The sequence below is a fragment of the Neolamprologus brichardi genome, chromosome 12 (genome assembly GCF_056152115.1).
Source record: "Neolamprologus brichardi isolate AB-2024 chromosome 12, ASM5615211v1, whole genome shotgun sequence".
NCBI classification, from domain to species: Eukaryota; Metazoa; Chordata; class Actinopteri; order Cichliformes; family Cichlidae; genus Neolamprologus; species Neolamprologus brichardi.
The window spans coordinates 30,673,359-30,693,446 of record NC_142115.1 but is presented as its reverse complement, the minus strand read 5'-3'; the positions used below and the strand labels follow the sequence as shown (position 1 = coordinate 30,693,446).

The 20,088-nt window shown below is 38.2% G+C and overlaps 4 protein-coding genes across 4 annotated transcripts in view; 3 read left to right on the top strand and 1 right to left on the bottom strand.

Annotated features, from left to right (window-relative positions):
• Positions 1-38: 38 nt before the first annotated feature.
• On the top strand, positions 39-10,340 carry lrrc8ab (leucine rich repeat containing 8 VRAC subunit Ab). Its single transcript, XM_087849340.1, has 4 exons — positions 39-171; positions 718-836; positions 3,943-6,052; positions 6,235-10,340. Exons 3-4 carry the CDS (start codon positions 3,950-3,952, stop codon positions 6,508-6,510), a joined length of 2,379 nt encoding a protein of 792 aa, XP_087705466.1. The 5' UTR covers positions 39-171; positions 718-836; positions 3,943-3,949; the 3' UTR covers positions 6,511-10,340.
• A 1,706-nt stretch (positions 10,341-12,046) lies between these two features.
• ppil3 (peptidylprolyl isomerase (cyclophilin)-like 3) lies at positions 12,047-13,868 on the top strand. Its single transcript, XM_087848765.1, has 5 exons — positions 12,047-12,220; positions 12,373-12,469; positions 12,564-12,631; positions 12,720-12,838; positions 12,954-13,868. The coding sequence occupies exons 1-5, from the start codon at positions 12,047-12,049 to the stop codon at positions 13,078-13,080; spliced, it is 585 nt and encodes a 194-aa protein (XP_087704891.1). The 3' UTR covers positions 13,081-13,868.
• Positions 13,869-14,028: 160 nt separating this feature from the next.
• zgc:101858 (uncharacterized) lies at positions 14,029-18,399 on the top strand. Its single transcript, XM_006803845.3, has 8 exons — positions 14,029-14,098; positions 14,312-14,482; positions 15,764-15,942; positions 16,723-16,816; positions 16,931-17,000; positions 17,096-17,132; positions 17,820-17,883; positions 18,049-18,399. The coding sequence occupies exons 1-8, from the start codon at positions 14,075-14,077 to the stop codon at positions 18,205-18,207; spliced, it is 798 nt and encodes a 265-aa protein (XP_006803908.2). The 5' UTR covers positions 14,029-14,074; the 3' UTR covers positions 18,208-18,399.
• Positions 18,400-18,512: 113 nt separating this feature from the next.
• The window catches only part of col27a1b (collagen, type XXVII, alpha 1b), a 65,109-nt gene continuing 63,533 nt past the window's right edge, over positions 18,513-20,088 (bottom strand). The window contains exon 61 of the mRNA XM_035913425.2: positions 18,513-20,002. Within this exon, the coding sequence (XP_035769318.2) occupies positions 19,856-20,002 (147 nt within the window). The 3' untranslated portion in view covers positions 18,513-19,855. The remainder of the gene's footprint in view (positions 20,003-20,088) is intronic.

The following is a 20,088-nucleotide window of genomic DNA, read 5'->3' as shown; positions in this document are numbered from 1 at the left end:
AACGAAGAAGAGCGTTCTTCTTCTACGTTTTGTAATACTGTCACACTGCCGCCGCACGGTGGGTTTCGAGTTCTCGATGGAAAACCAACAGCTAGCTGGCAACAGCAAACGCAATTTGTAAGGAACTATTGATAAAGTATCCTTAGTTTTGGACGCAGCACACCAATTGAAGTAAGCTGAACACCTCACAAAATTTTCAGTGTTTGTAAGTAGTGTACTAGTGTCGTTTTAGGTGCGGCTTTTGCCGAGGATGTAACGATAACAAGAACCCCTGGTCTGCATGTAGCTAGCTTAGCTCACTAGCTGAACAGTATAGCTTTGTTTGCGAACATGTCTTAACAACAAAATGCCTTTATTCGTGGTCGGTATTGACAAATAAGCTGGTTGTTGTCAGATTCTAGTTCACGCCCTTAAAAACAGCGTTTCGTGTTATTTAAGGGCACATGTAAAGAAAAAAAGCACCCGGGTTTAACTTTATGTTGAGTAGCTTGCTCAGCTAGCTAGATGACAAAGGCATCCCATGTTATGGTTATGAGCGGTGACGAAAACAAATTCAAACTAGCTTATTTTTATTATTATTATAATAAATAATCACTCATTTAAAAAGCATCAGCTTAAAACATCACTTAATGCACGCTTTTGTAACTTTAATTGCCTTTTTCAGAAAGTCTGACTGCATTTTCATACCAAGTGGGTTGGGTTTTTTTTCTCTTTCAGATTCAACTGCGTTCTGATAAAAGAGGCAATGCTTCATGAAGAGTTCTGGATATTCAGTGAGTGGCTAGTCCGCCAGGGACATCATCAGGCACTGGAGCACAGATAACACCTCCAAACTTGTGAGTTTACTGACTAAGAGTACTTGTTGCTGCTTCATCGTCCATCCATACAGGCGGTCGCAATACAACAGCTGCTAGCTGTGTGAAGAAAAAAAGATTCTCTGATCACCGGCCAGTCTAAATATGCTTATTTGGCCAACAATCAGACTAGGCGTCTCGACTGTTTGTCATTACAGTTTCCTACCAAAGTACAAGCGCTGTGATGAATGCCAGGTCTTGATTCTTGTTGTGTGTGTGTGTGTGTGTGTTTTTGGGAGGTTGCAAAAGCTGACGGTAGAGTATTCCAGAGAGACACTTGTTGGAGACAGCAGCTTCTATAAGGTAAACAGGATCTCTTCCTGAAGGTCGAGGGAGGTACTTCTCAAGGCCCCCACAGACAATACTCTGGGTATTATTAACGGAAACCACTAAGAATAGAGAGCAGGGGAGCAAGGTGGCTCCTCTGGCGGTCACGTTGTTTGGGTTAAACAAGCCAAAACGGAACATCTTCTTAAGAAGAGTGACTTCTCGAGCTTTCATGCTGGGTGTGGCAATTTAGAGGGCTTTATCTGGCTCTGATGTACAGCAGAGGAAAGGGAGATTAGTTGTGGATTGCTCTTGGCTGTTTATGTATGGAGGACTTGTGCTTTACAATTAGAATTTGTAAGTAAAACAAATTTTCATACCTAATAGGACATTGTTAACCTATCATTTTACATAAGCTATGTATTATGTGGCTTTTTTATTTTGGATTTTTTTAAGGCAGTGCATGACTTTGGCTGGTCCAGCAATATCCCCCAGACAATGCATTACCTACCTACTAAAGGAAAGAGTCTCTGTATGTTTGTGTGTCTGTTTTTCACTTTTCTCAAACATTCATCATAAGGAAGGTGATATATCCTAGTATTGGAACAAAATTTTCCTGCAATGCATTTTTGTTCTAATTGCAAATACATACATACATATATACATTCATACATACATACATACACGTATTTACTCAGACATACATGTCTGTGTAATCATGTCTGGTATGTCATTACTTGTGTTTCATAAGTTTGTCAGTTATATTTGGATGATGAATTCATTGTGTGTTAATCAGCTGACTTCACTTTGTGTGATCTAAAATTTTTGAGGAGATATTACTTTACATTGGAGTTTGACTAATCTATTCATGTTTCTTCTTTCTGAAGGACAAATTGTATCAGACAAGATCAGATTTTTTTGAATCACCAAATATTGGTATTAGTATTAGTACAACCAATACAAAACTAATAGCAAAGAAATCAGAACGATGTTAAACGATGATTCAAAGGGTTTAATAAAAAAAGTGTTGGATTACCTGTTTTGGCATTTTCATATGCTCACAAGTTACTAGTAATTAGCAGTCGGGCTTATAACGCTATAGCCTCCAAAGTAGTATTGCTTTGGCTACAGCATTTTTCTCTTTGGATCCTCCTTGGGCTGGCTTAATCATCTTACTGTCACCTTTGTGTTAATACCTACATACTAAAAGAAACATCTTGAGTGTGCCCTTGATAGAGTATGGGTTTGTGTCATTTTGCGGGACTGTAGCATAAGGTTTATGTTGTTAACTCATGGTAATGTGACAGCGTACATTATGTCATACCACCTTGTTAATAATGCAAAAGTTATATAATGAGCAGTGTAAGGAATTCCTTTCTTCAGCGAGTAAATATGTAACAAAATTAATTCATTTTTAATTTTGATGACTGTGTCCTCAGCAGCTTACTAAGGCTGTCTGCGTGTATCTTCCATCCAGTGTGAAATTGTCTCACATGCTGGATTATGAGCAACTCCACTATCTGTTATATCACCACAGTTGTGATGTAAATGAATGAGTAATAAAAGTCGAGTTTCTGTTTAATTACTTAGCAATGGTTATTACATTAACATGTGTATGTGCTTTGTTCAGTGAATGTATTCATGGCCACCCCACCATAAGAACAATTTAAATCTGTGGGTAACTATTCAAAATTCACCTTTTGAGGTTGGCTACACATTTTAATGATACATGAACTGGTACTTATATAGTGCTTTTCTACTCAATTTGAACCCTCAGAATGCTTTCTTACAAGTCTCATTCACTCAAGCACACGCACATCCATACCGCACTTTTGATCTAATGTAAAAAGCATGAGTGAGTGGGCAACTTGTCTTCAGTGTGTTTTCCAAGGATACTTAAGCGATACTGTGTTCCCTTAAAAGAAGTCATTTTGTGACTTACTCATGCTCTCGTAAATTACATTGCACATACAATTAAATTCAAATGTTTCTGAACTTGAGTGCCAAAATCTTTTAATATGCATTGAAAACCCTCGCTCATCAATTGGCTCCAAACCCCATGTTAAACAGATGGATGAATCTCATGTTGTCTCATCACTGTATTATTGTAGGGTCTTTATCTTACAATGTAAAGTGCCTTGAGGTGGCTGTTGTTCTGCCTGTTTTAGTTTTGGTATTCAGATTTTGTGTTATAATCAGCATCAGAATAGAGAAGTGGAATTTATTACTGCTGATGAACAGTAATAATACAACCTCTAACGATTAACAAGTGTGAAATTACTGCCTACCTAACTTAGTCATTAATCACGTTTACACCCTGCATACATATTGAAGGCAGCTGTTTCTTTGCACTGACTCTGGTTTTTTTTCTTAACATAGGCAGCCCATTAACACTTCACCTTAATCTTGATAAATTTACTTTATATTTTATTGATTGACATTTAACCCTAACATTTGAAATGGCTTGTCTGGTATGAAAGTCCTTTGAAAGCAAGATTAATTGAGTCTGCTTAACAATAGGTAAATCAATAACATAAAGTTAAGTAAAGTTAAACACCAAAGTCTTTGTCACAATCGCTATTCATTACTCCTGACAGCCTTCAAATTAACCATGGTTAGTGTTCTGATGTGTGCCCTTGTTAGTTAGAATTATAGCATTGATTTCTCTGCTAGGTTTTGTGTCGTCGTTTAGGCAAAGGTTGCTTAAGCATTACAGGGAAGGAGCGTTTAATTTGTAAACAGACATTTCTGTATTGTTCTGATGTTTGACAGGGGTCGTTAATTCAATACATCACTGTCTACATTCTCTATGTTCCCATAGATAAACCATGATCCCCATCACCGAGCTGCGGTACTTTGTGGACACACAGCCAGCATACCGCATCCTGAAACCTTGGTGGGATGTCTTCACCGACTATATCTCCATTGTCATGCTCATGATTTCTGTTTTTGGGGGAACACTACAGGTCACCCAGGACAAGATGATCTGCTTGCCCTGCAAATGGGTGGTCAATGAAACCTGCAAGAGGAACTTCAATTCAAGCATCACATCATCAGTGCCCAAAGGGATCCAGTATGATTTGGACCGCCACCAGTACAATTATGTTGATGCTGTCTGCTATGAAAATACATTGCACTGGTTTGCCAAGTATTTCCCCTACCTAGTATTACTCCACACCCTTATTTTTCTAGCTTGCAGCAACTTTTGGTTCAAGTTTCCACGGACTAGCTCCAAACTAGAACACTTTGTATCTATCTTGCTAAAATGCTTCGATTCTCCATGGACAACAAGGGCACTATCAGAGACAGTGGTTGAAGAAAGTGACCCAAAACCAATGAAAATGAATGGCTCGATGGACCACAAGGAATCTGTAATAAGTGAGGATGTTGAAGCAAGTGTTCCTATGCTTCAAAGGACAAAAACACGCTTTGAGCAGGGCATTGTAGATAGAACGGAAACAGGAGTTTTGGACAAGAAGGAGGGTGAACAGGCAAAAGCTCTGTTTGAAAAAGTGAAGAAGTTCCGCATACACGTGGAAGAAGGAGACATTGTGTACAGACTGTACATACGCCAGACTATTATCAAAGTCATCAAGTTTATTTTGATAATCTGCTACACAGGGTATTATGTGCATGATATTCAATTTAGTGTTGACTGTTCTGTAAATATTGAGAGCCTGACTGGTTACAGCGTGTACCGTTGTGCTCACCCACTCGCCACACTTTTTAAAATCTTAGCATGTTTCTACATTAGTTTAGTGGTGGTGTACGGTTTGATCTGCATGTACACGCTTTGCTGGATGCTTCGGCGCTCCCTAAAGAAGTACTCCTTTGAGTCAATCCGGGAAGAGAGCAGCTACAGTGACATACCTGATGTGAAGAATGACTTTGCATTCATGTTGCACATGATAGATCAGTATGATCCTCTGTACTCAAAACGCTTTGCCGTGTTCCTCTCAGAAGTAAGCGAAAATAAGCTGAGGCAACTCAACCTCAACAACGAGTGGACACTGGACAAACTCAGGCAGAGGATAACTAAGAATTCTCAGGAGAAGTTGGAGTTGCACCTTTTCATGCTTAGTGGCATTCCAGATACAGTGTTTGATCTGATGGAGTTGGAGGTTCTTAAACTGGAGCTAATCCCAGATGTGACCATTCCCCCAATCATTGCTCAGCTGGTTAACCTGCGAGAGATGTGGCTTTATCACACCCCAGCCAAAATAGAAGCTCCAGCTTTGGCTTTTTTGCGTGAAAATTTAAAGTCTCTGCATATCAAGTTCACCGACATCAAAGAAATCCCCTTATGGATCTACAGTTTGAAGAATCTCAGTGAGCTTCATCTGACAGGGAATCTCAGTGCTGAGAACAACCCTTACATCGTCATTGATGGGCTCCGGGAGCTCAAGAGACTCAAAGTGCTTCGTCTGAAGAGCAATCTCACCAAGCTACCTCAAGTGGTCACTGATGTGGGCATGCACCTCCAGAAATTGTCTATCAATAATGAAGGAACCAAGCTCATGGTGCTCAATAGTCTAAAAAAGATGGTAAATCTGACAGAACTAGAGCTTATTCGCTGTGATCTTGAACGCATACCACACTCAATCTTCAGTTTACACAACTTGCAAGAGATTGACCTGAAGGATAACAACCTGAAAACCATTGAGGAGATCATCAGCTTCCAGCATCTTCATCGGTTGGTCTGCCTTAAGCTCTGGTACAACCAGATTGCCTACATTCCTATTCAGATTGGCACCCTGAACAACCTGGAGAAGCTGTACCTGAACAGAAACAAGATTGAGAAGATCCCCAGTCAGCTGTTCTATTGCCGCAAGCTGCGCATCTTGGATTTGAGCCATAACAACCTAACCTATATCCCAACAGATATTGGCTTCCTCCAAAATCTTCAATACCTGGCAGTGACAGCCAATAGGGTAAGTGATGTAATAAGCATAGTTTCCAACCATTTTAATATTATCCTAATTATAGATTGGAGTTTATCCATAATGCTTTATTTGTATTGTTTATTTGCTGATAAAACAATAAATGAACTTACAAGTCATAATTTCTTTCCTTTTCTTTCCCAATGGAAAATTCCTTGTTCTTTAAAATACAGATTGAGAACCTGCCTAATGAACTGTTCCAGTGCAAGAAGCTTCGCACTTTGAACTTGGGAAACAATTGCCTGCAGTCTCTACCATCACGATTTGGAGAGTTGACTGCATTGACACAACTAGAGCTTAGAGGAAATCGCCTAGAGTGTCTGCCGGTGGAACTTGGAGAGTGCCGACAGCTGAAGAGAACCGGTCTTGTGGTGGAAGAGGACTTGTTCAACACACTGCCCACAGAGGTCAAGGAACAGTTGTGGAAAGCGGACAAAGAACAAGCTTAAAAAACAGGTTTGCATCTGCAAGTACAGATACTGATCTACTGGCTCTGGACCTACAAGTTGGTCCCAGAGGCTTGCCATAACAGGCAGTATTCCTGCTGCATTGTGCCGTTTCTAAGTTTGGGCATCAAGAACCAGTGCGAGGTAGAACCAAAATCCTGGCAGTTTCTGGCTGTCTTCTTAGTCTATTTGATTTATTAATTCCTTCACAAAAAACTTCTCAGGCCTTTACATTATAATTCAGTAATGATGCTTTTTTTTTTTTAGCAATAATGTAGTTTGAATCTTGTGTTTACATTTTTATGCCTCTCTATTATGGTATAGAAGACGGCGTATGCCACTGATCAATACTAAAAAAAAATAAGGTTTAATACATTAAAATATTTTGTCAGGTGTTCCGGTTTGGTTTGAAGGCACAATGAGATGGCAAAATTACTTCCAAGACATCTTTATTTCTGTATATAGACAATAATCACCTGTTTTGAGTTACAAAGACACTATTAAGAGTGATATGATAGTATGACTTAACAAAACAGTAATAACTATAGATGAGTGGAGTATGATTATACTGAGAGCCTTGTACCTAAAGGTGGTTTACAAAGTGGGAAGAAGAAGGCCATTGAGGACACTGTTAGTATTGTAGCGCTAAAGGGCTTTTTGTTGGTTGGTTGGCTGATCATCTTTTGATACTAGAATGGACAATTTGGCAGAATGGAGGGTTCGGTTCCCTCTTTCTATGGAAAGATGTGTGTTTGACCTAGTGCTTAAGGAAAAGTAATTATTCTGCTGCATATCACTTATTGCACTAGCATTAAAATGGCATTAGTGAAGCTTATCATAATACCCAAACCTTACTGCTAGTATATCTTTAATGGAAAATAACATTTTCACAAAATAAGTATATGATATGTTTGCAATAACTTGCACACAACAAAATAAAATGCGGGGGAATGCTTAAAGATTTTGAATGAGATGAGTAATGTCTGCTTCACAGGAATTCAGATTAAGTTTATACAGAATGACAGTGGTGAAATTCAAATGGAGCCTGAAAGTATTTGTAATATGTCTGTCAAACGTAGAGGCTTAAATGAGATTGGGGCTTCTTTTTTTTGTAACAGATGTAAAAAGAATCACTGGTGATAAGCAATGATAGCTCAATAGCTACAAATAAGAAAGACCAGACACGTCATCATGTCTTTAAATGTATTTTTAAGCACCTAGCCCTATGTTACTCATTTTACTTTGTTACTATAACATTGTAATATTTTATTTTCTACCTTGATAGGACTCAAATTCTGTTACTTTATTATTACTGGACTGCATTAGTGTGCAATGTTCAGTGAAGAAGCTGCTCACCTATGTGTGAGAAAACTCACATCCTAAATGTTAAGTGTTGGAAATGTTACATATTACTCACTGAGGTGAGGATAAAAGTCTCTTTTACTGTTTTCTGCTGATATTAAAAATCTAGTAGTAAAGAAATTTGAAATTTTACTGCTACAGAATCAATCTACATTCCAATTAAATGAAAAGAAAATGAAGTAAATCTTACAAGTTGATCAGATTAGTTGCCTTATTTTCTCCTCTCATTGTCATGCATTGATTTTTATATTTCTGTTGTCTGGTCAAATGAAAATTGTTAGTTTTTCAAAGTGCACCATAATAGTAAACCCCAGATAGTGATGGAGCTTTTGTTGTCATAGTTTCCTTAATTTAACATGTCCGGTAAAACTTCTACAAGGCTGTACCTAGCTGTTGAGTTTAGATTTTGGTTACTGAAGATGCACAAAGTGTAGTTTATTATTACTGTTTTATTATTATTTATTTATTTTATTTGGGTTTTTTTTAAAAGCTCATCTGTCCAAAAGACCATTGAGCTTATGCCAGGCATCCATGGTGCATTGTTCATTCACAAGACAGTATTAGTCACAATATAATCAAGCTTGCACACACAATCACCCAATGAATCTTCACCTAAATTATGCTCAAGATCAAGGTCATTTGTTGTTTTATGGGCAATAACCTCTGAGTTGTGATGGATCGGGTGTCAGATAAGCTACTTTGTCATTGACGTTTTGGGGAACGGTTTTATTTGTTTGTTGTTTTTATACCTGTCTTTGTTTTAGTACCAGATGTATTTCTTGCAGAAACGAGTTCCTGTTAAGGAAAAGAAAAGATATGTTTTTTTGTTTTGTTTTTTAAATCAATAATCAGACTTAATTGGAAGTAACTAGTGCATTACTTTTCTCAAAATATAAACTTTATTTCTCACATTTAAAGGCATATTTAACCTTCACTAGTTTTTAATTAAGAAAGAGAGATTTTTAGGTAAAGGTTTACTTGTTTTTGCTCAATTGAGAGTGACTGTTCTGTATTTTTGTTTTGACACAGTGACCAAGACAAAGCTAAAAATGTGGAATCTGTTATTGATCCACAGTTCTGATGCAGCACAACACACAACAGGAATTCTTGTATTTACCCTAGAAAAATACAATTCCTGTTCTAATAAAGATTGACTGAAGCAATATACATAATAGAAAACATTTCAGCTATGCGCATCTATAACCGTGATATGTTTGACTATGCTATGTTGTGCAGTATTACATTTATTTAAGCTGTATTGGTAGTAACGATATAGATTTCTAATGTGCATTTGTATTCCTTTTGTCACATTGGTTTTACTAAAGACATGGTGACATTTTCACATTAAGTAGATTAGAGATTGTTGTGCTTAAAGGATGCTTTTGCACTATAGCACTTCTCTCAGAACTTACTTTTAGGTGTTGCAAACAATAGTGTACAAGTTATTGTATGCACATAGAAAAACCTGTTTTAGGCATTTTCCAGTGTGGGACGGTTTACCTGAATGACTGCCAGCCACGAGATTAAATTTAAGTTTACGCTTAAGCTTTTACATAGAAATATTAAAAAGGAAAAAAAGAGATGAATTTTGGTCTTTAGTGGAGCATTTTGAATGACACCCACAAACACATTAGCAATACACCTATTTAGTAGACAATCGACTATTCCATTTAAAAGAGACATCATGTCATCACCTCTGAGTGATTTGTTGCAATCAGTACTGTAAATAAGTGGTCAGTGCATAGTGTAGTAACATTAAATAAACATGTTTTTGTCTTAGTCACTGTTAATCTTTCTTTTTTTCATTTTTATTATTAGACTAATTTTATTATTTTAATTTTGATATCTGTTAGGATTATTGTAGAACTAAATTTCTCAGGAAAGCAGCCAGTACTCACTTTTTTTTTAGTTGATTGCCTATTATTATTATTACGGTATTATTTTTTTATTATTATTTCTGGTAATAATTTAAACAGTTGTGATAACATTTTTATATCAAATTTCTATACATTATTTTTTAGTTTTGTGTATTTAATATTAACTGCTAAATTGAAACTAAGTGTATCTGTATTTTCAAGGAGACACCACTTTATTTGACCTTGCTTGTGTTTTTGTCAAACATCTCATGTCTGAATTGTGTCTTTATTGTGAGCAATAGATAAAGCCCAAGTAGTTTGTCTGAATAATGGGACTTCCTTACCCCTTGGTTTCTGTTTTCTATTTTTAATTTGTCTTTTTTCCTCTTAAAATGTTTAATTTGGGTACAAAATAATTTTCCATCTTTCTCTGTTTCTCTCAGACGTGTTATCTTGACACACTTGGTTTTGTGCAGTTTTGTTTTGTTTTGTTTTGTTTTGTTTTTTGCCAAAGGAACATCATCAATGCATCAGTACTGACGTTGAGTGTGTTTGAACATGTTTCTCTTCATGTCTTGTACACCACTGACTCCAGTAAAATAAACAAATGAAGTAAGCCACATTTGTCTTGGTGTCTGTTGGGCTTTTGACACAAACTTTTTCCAGAAATTGCTCACTGTAGTGCTAATGAAATTTACTCTGAAGATTTTATGAACTAATCTGTTCTCAGGTGTTTTACACCAGCACGGAGAACATGTCGTAAACCCAAACCTTGAATACTCAATTTTCATTAGAGGCGATGCTGTAGTTTAGCTCGTTTTTATCTGACATTATAAAGAGCCCCTTTAAATCTTGACGTGCCATATATCTTAAAAACCTTCAACTCTGCTTTGTGCTCTGCCTATGCCTTAATAGCGTCCTCACAGAAGGGTTAAACAATTACATAAAGGTTTAGCTTGATGTGCAAGTGTGCAGATACAGATACTGACCGGTGTGCAAATGTGTAAACCACCACACTATGGAACCCCTGGCACTGGTTGATATATACCAGTATAACATCTCTCATACTGTAGGTGTTCAACTGACCTTATAGTGGCTGCAAAGACCCATATCATGCTACAGTCACACACGTTCAAACAGAGGTTGGAGACAGTGGCATGACCAAACCTTCTACAAATTGAAATTTCCTTGTCACAATGACTAGGCTATCCTATTTGTACTCTAGTGTGACTGAGCCATTAGTGACTGAGCCATTATGCCCTCATGGGCAAAGCTATTGTCATGCAGGAAGATACCACTCCCACCTTTACAAAAATCCTTCATCATAGGATAAAGGGGATCACTCATGAACAATTTTTTACGAGGACCATTTCCAGAAACTGGACAACCACGCCCAAACCATGTCAGCAAAATGTCCCTCCCCTCACTGTTAGTGCCAGTGACTCTTTTTTTTTTTTTTTTTTTTTTTTTTAAATCTGCGCCTCTCGTTTTGTTTGTGAAAATTCCTTGCGGAACCATTCACCGCTGGATACCCATCCCTACACGGACATGTTTCTTCGACACACTTGTTCACAGACGCAGCATTTGAAATGGTGAGTTTCATTGTCGCATTTACAGTCGCTATTTGTCAAATTGAGGTTGTTTCCTAATATTACGTTATAACGGTTCTAAACAGGCTACGAGTCACTTAAAGCATTGTGTAATAATGTAGTTCTTTGCGATAGCAGGCTAAGCTAGTCAAGTAGTTGAAGTTGAAGTTCAGGAGAATTTCCTTGTCTTCCTGATGTTTTTGATGTTCTTGTCTATTTTGCAGGCTGTTACACTTCACACAGATCTAGGAGACATTAAAATTGAATTGTTCTGTGAGCGCACACCGAGGGCATGTGAGGTAAATGTATTTCTCACCCTAACTCTCCCTAGCAATCAAGCCTTTTATTTTAACACTCCTTACATTTAATGGATCTTTACGTGAAAAAGTAAGACGATCCAGCACTCGATTTATTTTCTTCCACTAATTCAGGGTCGTAGGTGGGATGGAGTTTATCCTAACCCACTTGGATCTTGTGTTGTTGTAGTACGAGAGTACGCTAAAATGCAATTTGGGGGCTTTCTGTATGAAGTTTGCATGTTCCTGTGTGTGTGTGCATGGGTCTATCAGATTCCTCCCACAGTCCAAAGGCGTGCCAGTTCTGAATTGAATGCAGGTGTAAATGATGATGATTATTGATAAATCAAATAAAATGAATGATTGAACTGATGTAGGACATTTCTAAGACGTTACTGACCCGATTTCAGACTTTATACAGATTTGTGTGCACCTGATGTGTCGGAATTACTTTGCAGCATGGCCCAAGACTACAAAGAGCCTTAAAACTCAATTTAAAAACTCAGTTCTAAGATATACTGTCTGCAATGAAGATGGAAGAGGTGTGATGTGGTCACCTCTGGCAGATAAAGTTCTTTACAATCTAGACTCAGAAATGATTGTATTCTGTCAGGGAAATAAAGATAGTCAATTCTTAAGGGCGATGAAGGTGTTTAAGATTGCAGTTTTTTTTTTTAAATGTAATAATAACATTTGTAAGAGTGTAATTTAAAAACATGACAAATACAAGAATTTGCATTTAATTTTGCTGGTGTTTTTTTGCAGAACTTTCTTGCTTTGTGTGCCAGCGGCTTCTACAATGGTTGCGTCTTCCACCGAAATATAAAGGGCTTCATGGTTCAGACCGGAGATCCTACAGGTACAGATGTTATTGTTGTTTTTGAAGTGGCAAAAAAATATATAAAATGAACTTCCTGTTCATTGCATCTTTGTTTTCTTATTAAAACCTCCAGGCACAGGTAAAGGAGGAACAAGCATGTGGGGGCGTAAATTTGAGGATGAGTTCAGTGAACACTTAAAAGTGAGTAAATCCTATAGCTAGTTGGTTTAAGCTGGTTTTACCCAAGTATCATTCTGTGGGAATGTTTTTTTCGTTCTTTTGATTTCAGCATAATGTAAGAGGAGTGGTCTCCATGGCAAACAATGGTCCCAACACGAATGGCTCCCAGTTTTTCTTCACCTATGCCAAACAGCCTCACCTGGACATGAAGTACACAGTGTTTGGAAAGTAAGCATCTTATGCAAGCCAACAAAAGAGGTTTATGATTGTGTGACCACCTACTGGCTTTGTTACCTCAGGTAAAACTGAAACATTTGCTGACTGCTTACCCTCTAAAATTTAGGATCATAGACGGCTTGGAAACACTGGATGAGCTGGAGAAGCTGCCTGTGAATGAAAAGACGTTCCGGCCACTGACTGAAACTCGGATAAAGGATGTCACCATTCATGCTAATCCTTTTGCTGGATAGCAGATTTTCACTTTCATATGATACAATGCTTGTTGCCTTGCTAAAGTCGAAATACTTTTCAAATTGTAGAACGGGAGAGTCCACTCACATGCCCAGACAGTGGGCAGGGTGCTGACTTCAAAGCTACAAAGTGTTAAATTGTCTTAACTTTTTATACGGTGTAGTTCCTCATTTTGCAACTTCATGTAAAATATATATATAAATCAGGGGGATGTCTTGTTTCCTTTAGACAATAAACTTTGTAAACAAAAATAAAATATGGACGTAACCGCCATGATGTCACCCATTGGTTAGTGAAGTCTCATGTCACAAGATAGAGGTGGATCTAAACAGGAGACCAGAGGAGGCCACACACTTCTTACTGACACGTGAATGATATGTTGTTAACCAGTGAAAATATCATGGAAATTTCTTAGTTTCTGGTTGTAAAAATGACCATATTTTACAAACTGATTATGATTTACTTAGTTAACCTAAAACGAACAGTTGAACCCAAAGTTATCGGGAAAGTGTTTGCTGAGGTTACATAACAAAGGAGCTGAGGATTGTTTCCCCATAGATTTCTCTCTAAACGCAAGTCTTTTTGGAACTTTAAGAGTCGCCTCCTGCTGGTCGTTAAAAAGACTACAGGTTGAAGTTCGCTTCACCTTTCAGACGAGGATGTATCCGTATTTTACACTGTGCTTTAAATCAGTTTTGAAATGATTTTTGTCCTTAACAGCTTCCTCTCCATTTATTCAAGTACTCTAAAGGGGACTGTAATAAATTGCCAATGTTGCGTATTTAAAAAAATAATAAAAATAAAAAACTTTTGTAATAAAAATACTTTTGATTTTAGCATGTTTTCAGAATATGTTTTACATGCAGCATCTTTTCCGCGAGAGTCCGCTTCACATCTTGTAGTCCTAAGAACTAATTTGAACTACAAATGACATATTGCGTCACATTGCGTCATCAATAGTCGACAACTGTCACGCGGACCCTGGTAGAAATCATGGCTACAGGTGATGCGTTTAAAGTAAGTTTATTGCCTTGCGTGGGCTCATTTATGAGTTTGGTCATGTATTTATTATTATTCATTTATTTTGTCCAGGCGAAAACTCTCATTGAGTTAACTTCTAAGAGGGACCTGGCTAATAAGGGCAACAAAAATGAACTAAACCCGGGCTTATTTCTGCAAGTTAAGATACCTCAGAGAAAGACTTGGAAGTGTTTTTGCTGTGCATTGTAGGTGTCATCTCTGAAGGGGAAAGTGGCCCTGATAACTGGCGCCAGCTCGGGAATCGGAGCCGGTACGAGCGTCCTGTTCGCTGAACTCGGAGCTCTGCTGGCTCTGAACGGCCGCGACGTGGAAAACCTCAACAAAGTAGCCAAAGAATGCACAGACTGTGGAGCCGACGAGGTACATAACGTAGTATGCTTCATATATATCTGCACACACTTCCATAATGTAGTTGAATAAACACAAGTTGGATGCTGTAATAAAAATATTATACTTTTATACATTTTCTAGCGGTTGGTACAACCTCCTGTTACCTCCAGTTGTTGACCTGCTGTTGGTCAATTTAATGACCAACAGCAGGTCAATTTAATGAGCAGAAGTGATATTATAAACAATTTTAGTGTTTGTAACTACATCAGAATTACAAAAACAAGCATGTACTAGAGTTGCATATACCTACTTACTGTATACTTTGTAAGTTACACCTTACTAGTAGCTGGGTGGACCCCTTGTTTGCCTTCACAACTGCCTTAAATCTTCAAGGCATAGATGCAAGAACATACAAGAAACATTTTGGAGATTTTGGTCCATATTGACTTGAGCGCGTCAGACAGCTGCTGCAGGTTTGTCTCCTGCATGTCCATTTTACAAATCTCCCATTTCACCACAATGCCAGAGCTCATCTGTTGGATTCTGGTCATTTTGGGGGCAATTTGAAAAAAGTGCAAACTCATTTTCATGTTCAAAGTGTGTCAAGAAAACACTATTACACCTTCAGCAGCAGCCTGAACCTTTGATGCTATGCAGGATGGATCTGTGCTTTCATGTTGTTTACGCCAAATTCTGAGCCTACCATCCAAAGCAGCCTCGAACCCTGTGTGGTCTTCTGCTGTGGTAGTCCGTCTATTTCAAGGTTTGATGTGTTGCATTTAGTAATACTCTTCTGCATACCTTAGTAGCAATTACTGGTAATTTGAGTTACAATCATCTCCAAGCAGTCTGGCCATTCTCCTTTGACCTCTGGCGTTGGCAAGTTCTTTTTGCCCAGAGAACTGCCGCTCACTGAATATCTTCTCTTTTTGAACCCTTCTCTGTGAACCTGTGAGATGGTTGAGTGCGGAAAAAAGCCCCCCAGTAGATCAACAGTTTCTAAAATACTAGGACAATTCTGATGCTCACTTTAAACTTTAGCAGGTCCTACCGACCACGTCTATATGCCTAAATGTTCAGAGACTGTCTGATTAGATATTTGCATTGTAACTAACAAAGTAACTAGTGAGTGTAAAGAAGCAGTTTTTAAGGCTGGTGCCACTATTGTTATTACTTGACCATTATTTGTGCCATTAACAAAACAGTTTGTTCTGTATTTACTGTTACTTTAGTGTTAAAGGCATACATTTTTGTCAACTTTATAAATAATTTAAAAACCAGTTCTTAATGAAAGGTTGTGTGTGCATGCAGCCTCTGCTCGTTCCTGGAGACCTGACTGATGAGGAGATTGTAAAAAGCACGGTGGAGAAAACTATCGCTCACTTCGGCCGGCTGGATGTGCTGGTCAACAGTGCTGGCATACTGGCAATGGGCAGCATCGAGACAACAGACCTGGCTCAGTATGACAAGGTCATGAACGTTAATGTGAGGTAGGAGACCTGGCTTTATGTAGGAGATGTACTGGTGTCAGTTTCACAAAGCCATATAGTTGTTGATTAAAGAAGAGGTTAGATATAAAACTGGGAAAGAGAAATCATTTATTTCATGGCACTCTTCATATATTAAGATTATCTTTATATAATAATGATACTTGTCAACCTGTGAGGGTATTTTTTTAAGATGCTGCATTTGAATACAACTGAATATGAGATTTATTTTATTTAAATATTCTAAACTGTATGTGACGTTTAACAGTTAATATTTTATTATTTTGTGAGCAGTTTAGCAGTTCTGTTTCGGTGTTTAACACCATGGACACAATGAAGCTGCATATATGAAAATGTGAGGCTGTTAAAATATAAAATGTTAAACAATTGATAAGAACACGGTTTCCTTTTGAAGTCTATTTTTTTACAGACTTAGGATGGCCAATCCTTCTAATGTAGGATCCATTTAGTCCTACATTAATTCTATTGTGCTGTAAAAACAGGTTGGAATTCACAAGCAAAAGTGAATTCAGTGCAAATGCAGATTTAACGCTGCCATTATCGACAGGAACATTATCTCAGTAGAACCATTCATCAGCTGTCTAGACTGGATGTAGCCTGATTAATGTAGGCCTTGGTGAGATACTGCTTTTACTACAATGGTGAAGCCAATCACAGATGTCAGGATGTTAACTGAGCAAGCACTGGTTATTATAATGAGTCATAACTGCATATTTAATGTTCAAAGACTTTTAAAAAGTAATTTTAGTTCATATATTACAGATCTATATACCACCTGACCCAACTTTGTGTACCGCACCTGATCAAGACCAAAGGCTCCATCGTCAATGTATCCAGTGTGAACGGACAGAGATCAGTGGGTACTCTGCATGTAGACGCAATATTTAAACAGCACCATCCATATGAAATATCTTTATGAACTTATGTGTTATAAAGCATCTTCAAAGAAGTGTAATTTTTCTCTCTGTAGTTCCCTGGTGTGTTGGCCTATTGCATGTCCAAGGCTGCTATTGATCAGTTTACATGTTGCATAGCACTCGGTGAGCTCTTTATTACCTTCATGTGGACAGCAATATAAAAGTTTGCATTGGCACATAAGAATGGGCCATCATATAACTACTTTTTTAAATTTCAGAGCTGGCATCAAAGCAGGTTAGAGTGAACTCTGTCTGGTAAGTGCAATAAACATGTTAGCGTTGCACAGGTTCAGATTTAGGATCACATTCATTTCTCATTCTTCTTTTAATAAGAAGTTTTTCAAACGTGCAGTGCGGCCCTTCACATTTTCAGAGATTGCGGATAGTGCTGATAAAAGTGAAAATAGTGAAAATAGCACAGGCAAAGTGGGCATCATATGCCTCCTGCCTGCTCTAACGACGCAGCACCCTGGTTTAAACCAAACAAAGAATTTGACATCTCAAGCAACTCCCGTGGGCGGCTGTGGCTCAGGTGGCACAGCAAGTCATTTCCCAGTTGGAACGGTCAGTAGATCAATCTCTGACTCATCCAGCCTCGTGCCGAAGTGTTCTTAGGCACCCCTGATGCTATGAGATACGAGTGTGCGCGCCACTGTTACAAAGTGCTTAGAAAGCACTGTGTGATTTTGTGTGTGATTGGGTGGATGGAACTTGCAGTAGAAAGCGCTTTGAGTGCTCAACTGAATAGAAAGGTGTTGTATAAGTATCAGTCCATTTACCTACTGCTGTGTGCTACAAAGAAGAGGCAACTTCAAACTCGTGAACTCGTTCTCCAAACTTTTTCGAGAGTCCATGTGTGAAAACTGCTTTCAATTCTGTGCTGTTTGACTGTCCAAAACTCTGATGGGGAGAAAAAATTCATTTCTGATTTTATTTGTTCAGTCCTGGCGTGATCATCACCGATGTCCACAAGAGAGCGGGACTAAATGACGAACAGTATACCCAGGTAATATTTACTGTATTCAGCTGAATAAATATGTATAGAATCTCAGTCATGCAACTCAAGTCATCTCAAATGTGAGGATCTATTTCTTTAACTTTTTTTTAGCAACATAACCAAAAGTGTAACTTTATACATTATTTTCTTATTGTTTTATATTTTTACCACCAGTTTCTTGATAAGTGTAAGCAGACCCATGCCCTCGGTCGACCAGGCGAGGTGGAAGAAGTGGCCCACAGCATTGCTTTCCTGGCATCTGATGCTGCCAGCTTCATTACTGGAGTCAACCTGCCAATTGATGGCGGCCGTCATGCCATGTGCCCGAGATAAGACCGTGTATGTACAGCATCCTGTACAAACATGGTCTTATCTGGTCTTATCAACACCCATACAGCACTCTGCTAATATAACACTTTTAAACCTGGAGTCTGTCTGTGTTTTTGAATTGCGTAAGGCTGCAGTAACATTGCCCCTAATGGCATTAAAATTTAAATGATGATGAAAGCCGCTAGAGAAAAAAGACATCACAGACACCATTTACCTTCATCTGTACAATGGTAGTAGTGGCTGGCACGGCATCAAATTTCCAGGTGTGAAATGAACAAAAGGAAACTAAAGTGTCACAAACAGGCAGTTTAAATGCATTTATTTTGTTGCGTTTGAAAATTTTCTTTGAAGAAAAACTCGGAAAGCTACTTATCAACAAAGCTTTCAGACTTTTTATCGAATTACCTATCGAGGCGTTAGACTTAAATGTCTGTACAGACCAAAACACTGTTAGCTTGTGTGCCATGGTAGTTAAGAGTTGTATAGTGTAAAAAAACAAAAAAAAAATCCTCTGAGTTGTTATCATTATTGCATATTTCAGTAAGAACCTTTAAACCTCCGAATGACAAAAAAAATAAAATACAATCCTAAAACGGTGCCTAGTTTGAAGATTTTAAATAATCTTTAAATAGAATCCACTGATAATAAATGTTGCATAGCTATACATTTACATTTTGACAAACTTAAATTATTTTGTCAGAATCATACAAAGAATATTGAAAATGGTAATACCTTGAAAATATAATTTAAGAAATTTGGCCTGTATGTATACGTAACAGTCTTCCCTTTAAAAGCACAGACCTAGCTTTGCTGACAAGAGTTTATCACACGCGTGTCGACTGCGGCAGCACCAGGTGTCACCTCTGTGTCATCCCAGATCATATCAGGCAACGACTTGTTTTGCTGCGGGATGGGAGGAACAGAACGAGGTAGCATCTTGACACTTTTTTTTTTCAGTTCACACGAGAAATCTTTGCTCCACCTTGACATTTAAGGCACCCCACAGCAGTTATTTGTGTGAAGATATCCGCATAAATGTGGTGTCTCATAGCACTGGACAGTTAATAGAGGCTCAAAAAGACTTACCTGGAGACTGTGTGTGTGTGCTTGAAGCACACTATACCTGAATGAGTGATATGACATTGATACCGTGTATCCTTAAAGGCTGTGTAACAATAACTATTGCACTTTATCTTACAATATACAGTACATATACATGTTTAAATAATACTTAAACATTGAAAGAAGGAGTAACTGAATTTGAACTGTTCTGTATTTCCATACAAGTCAGACCGTGAAGAAACTATGATACACCGTGGTCTGAGAGATGACAGAAATGAGACGTTCATAATACTTCCTTCCAAAAGGGGCATCCAGGTCTTGTGTCACACAAACAAGTCTCTAACAAAAGGAGCTTATTGTGTTGCATATGCTGATTAGTGCCAGAAGTCTTATCTCTGCGATTCCAACGGGCCTTCTTTATCTGGCGCCCCTCCTGTTTCTGCAGTCCAAGCATATTTTGGGGAGAAAAAAAAATGGGAGGTTGTTTTTTTTTGTGTTTTTTTTCTTTTTTGCAAATCACTGAAGTGCTGTTCTCCCTAATCCAAAATCTTCCATGAAGTCTCTGCTTTTAGGAGCGTGCCACAGCTATTTATAAGAAGCACACAGGTCCAACCTCTAGGTGATAGTGTGCCCCGGGCTCTGCAGTTGGGAGGTTGTGCACATCCACTATGGGGAGTAAGTTTGGATCCTGGCTCTGGAAGATAAAATGCGTCTGATGCCAGCGCCCATCCTTGATCTGAAAGCCAGATTTGCATAGCGTTATGGGACATAATCACAAAATTGCATGAAAGATTCAGTTCTCCGTCGCCTGGCGTCATTTCG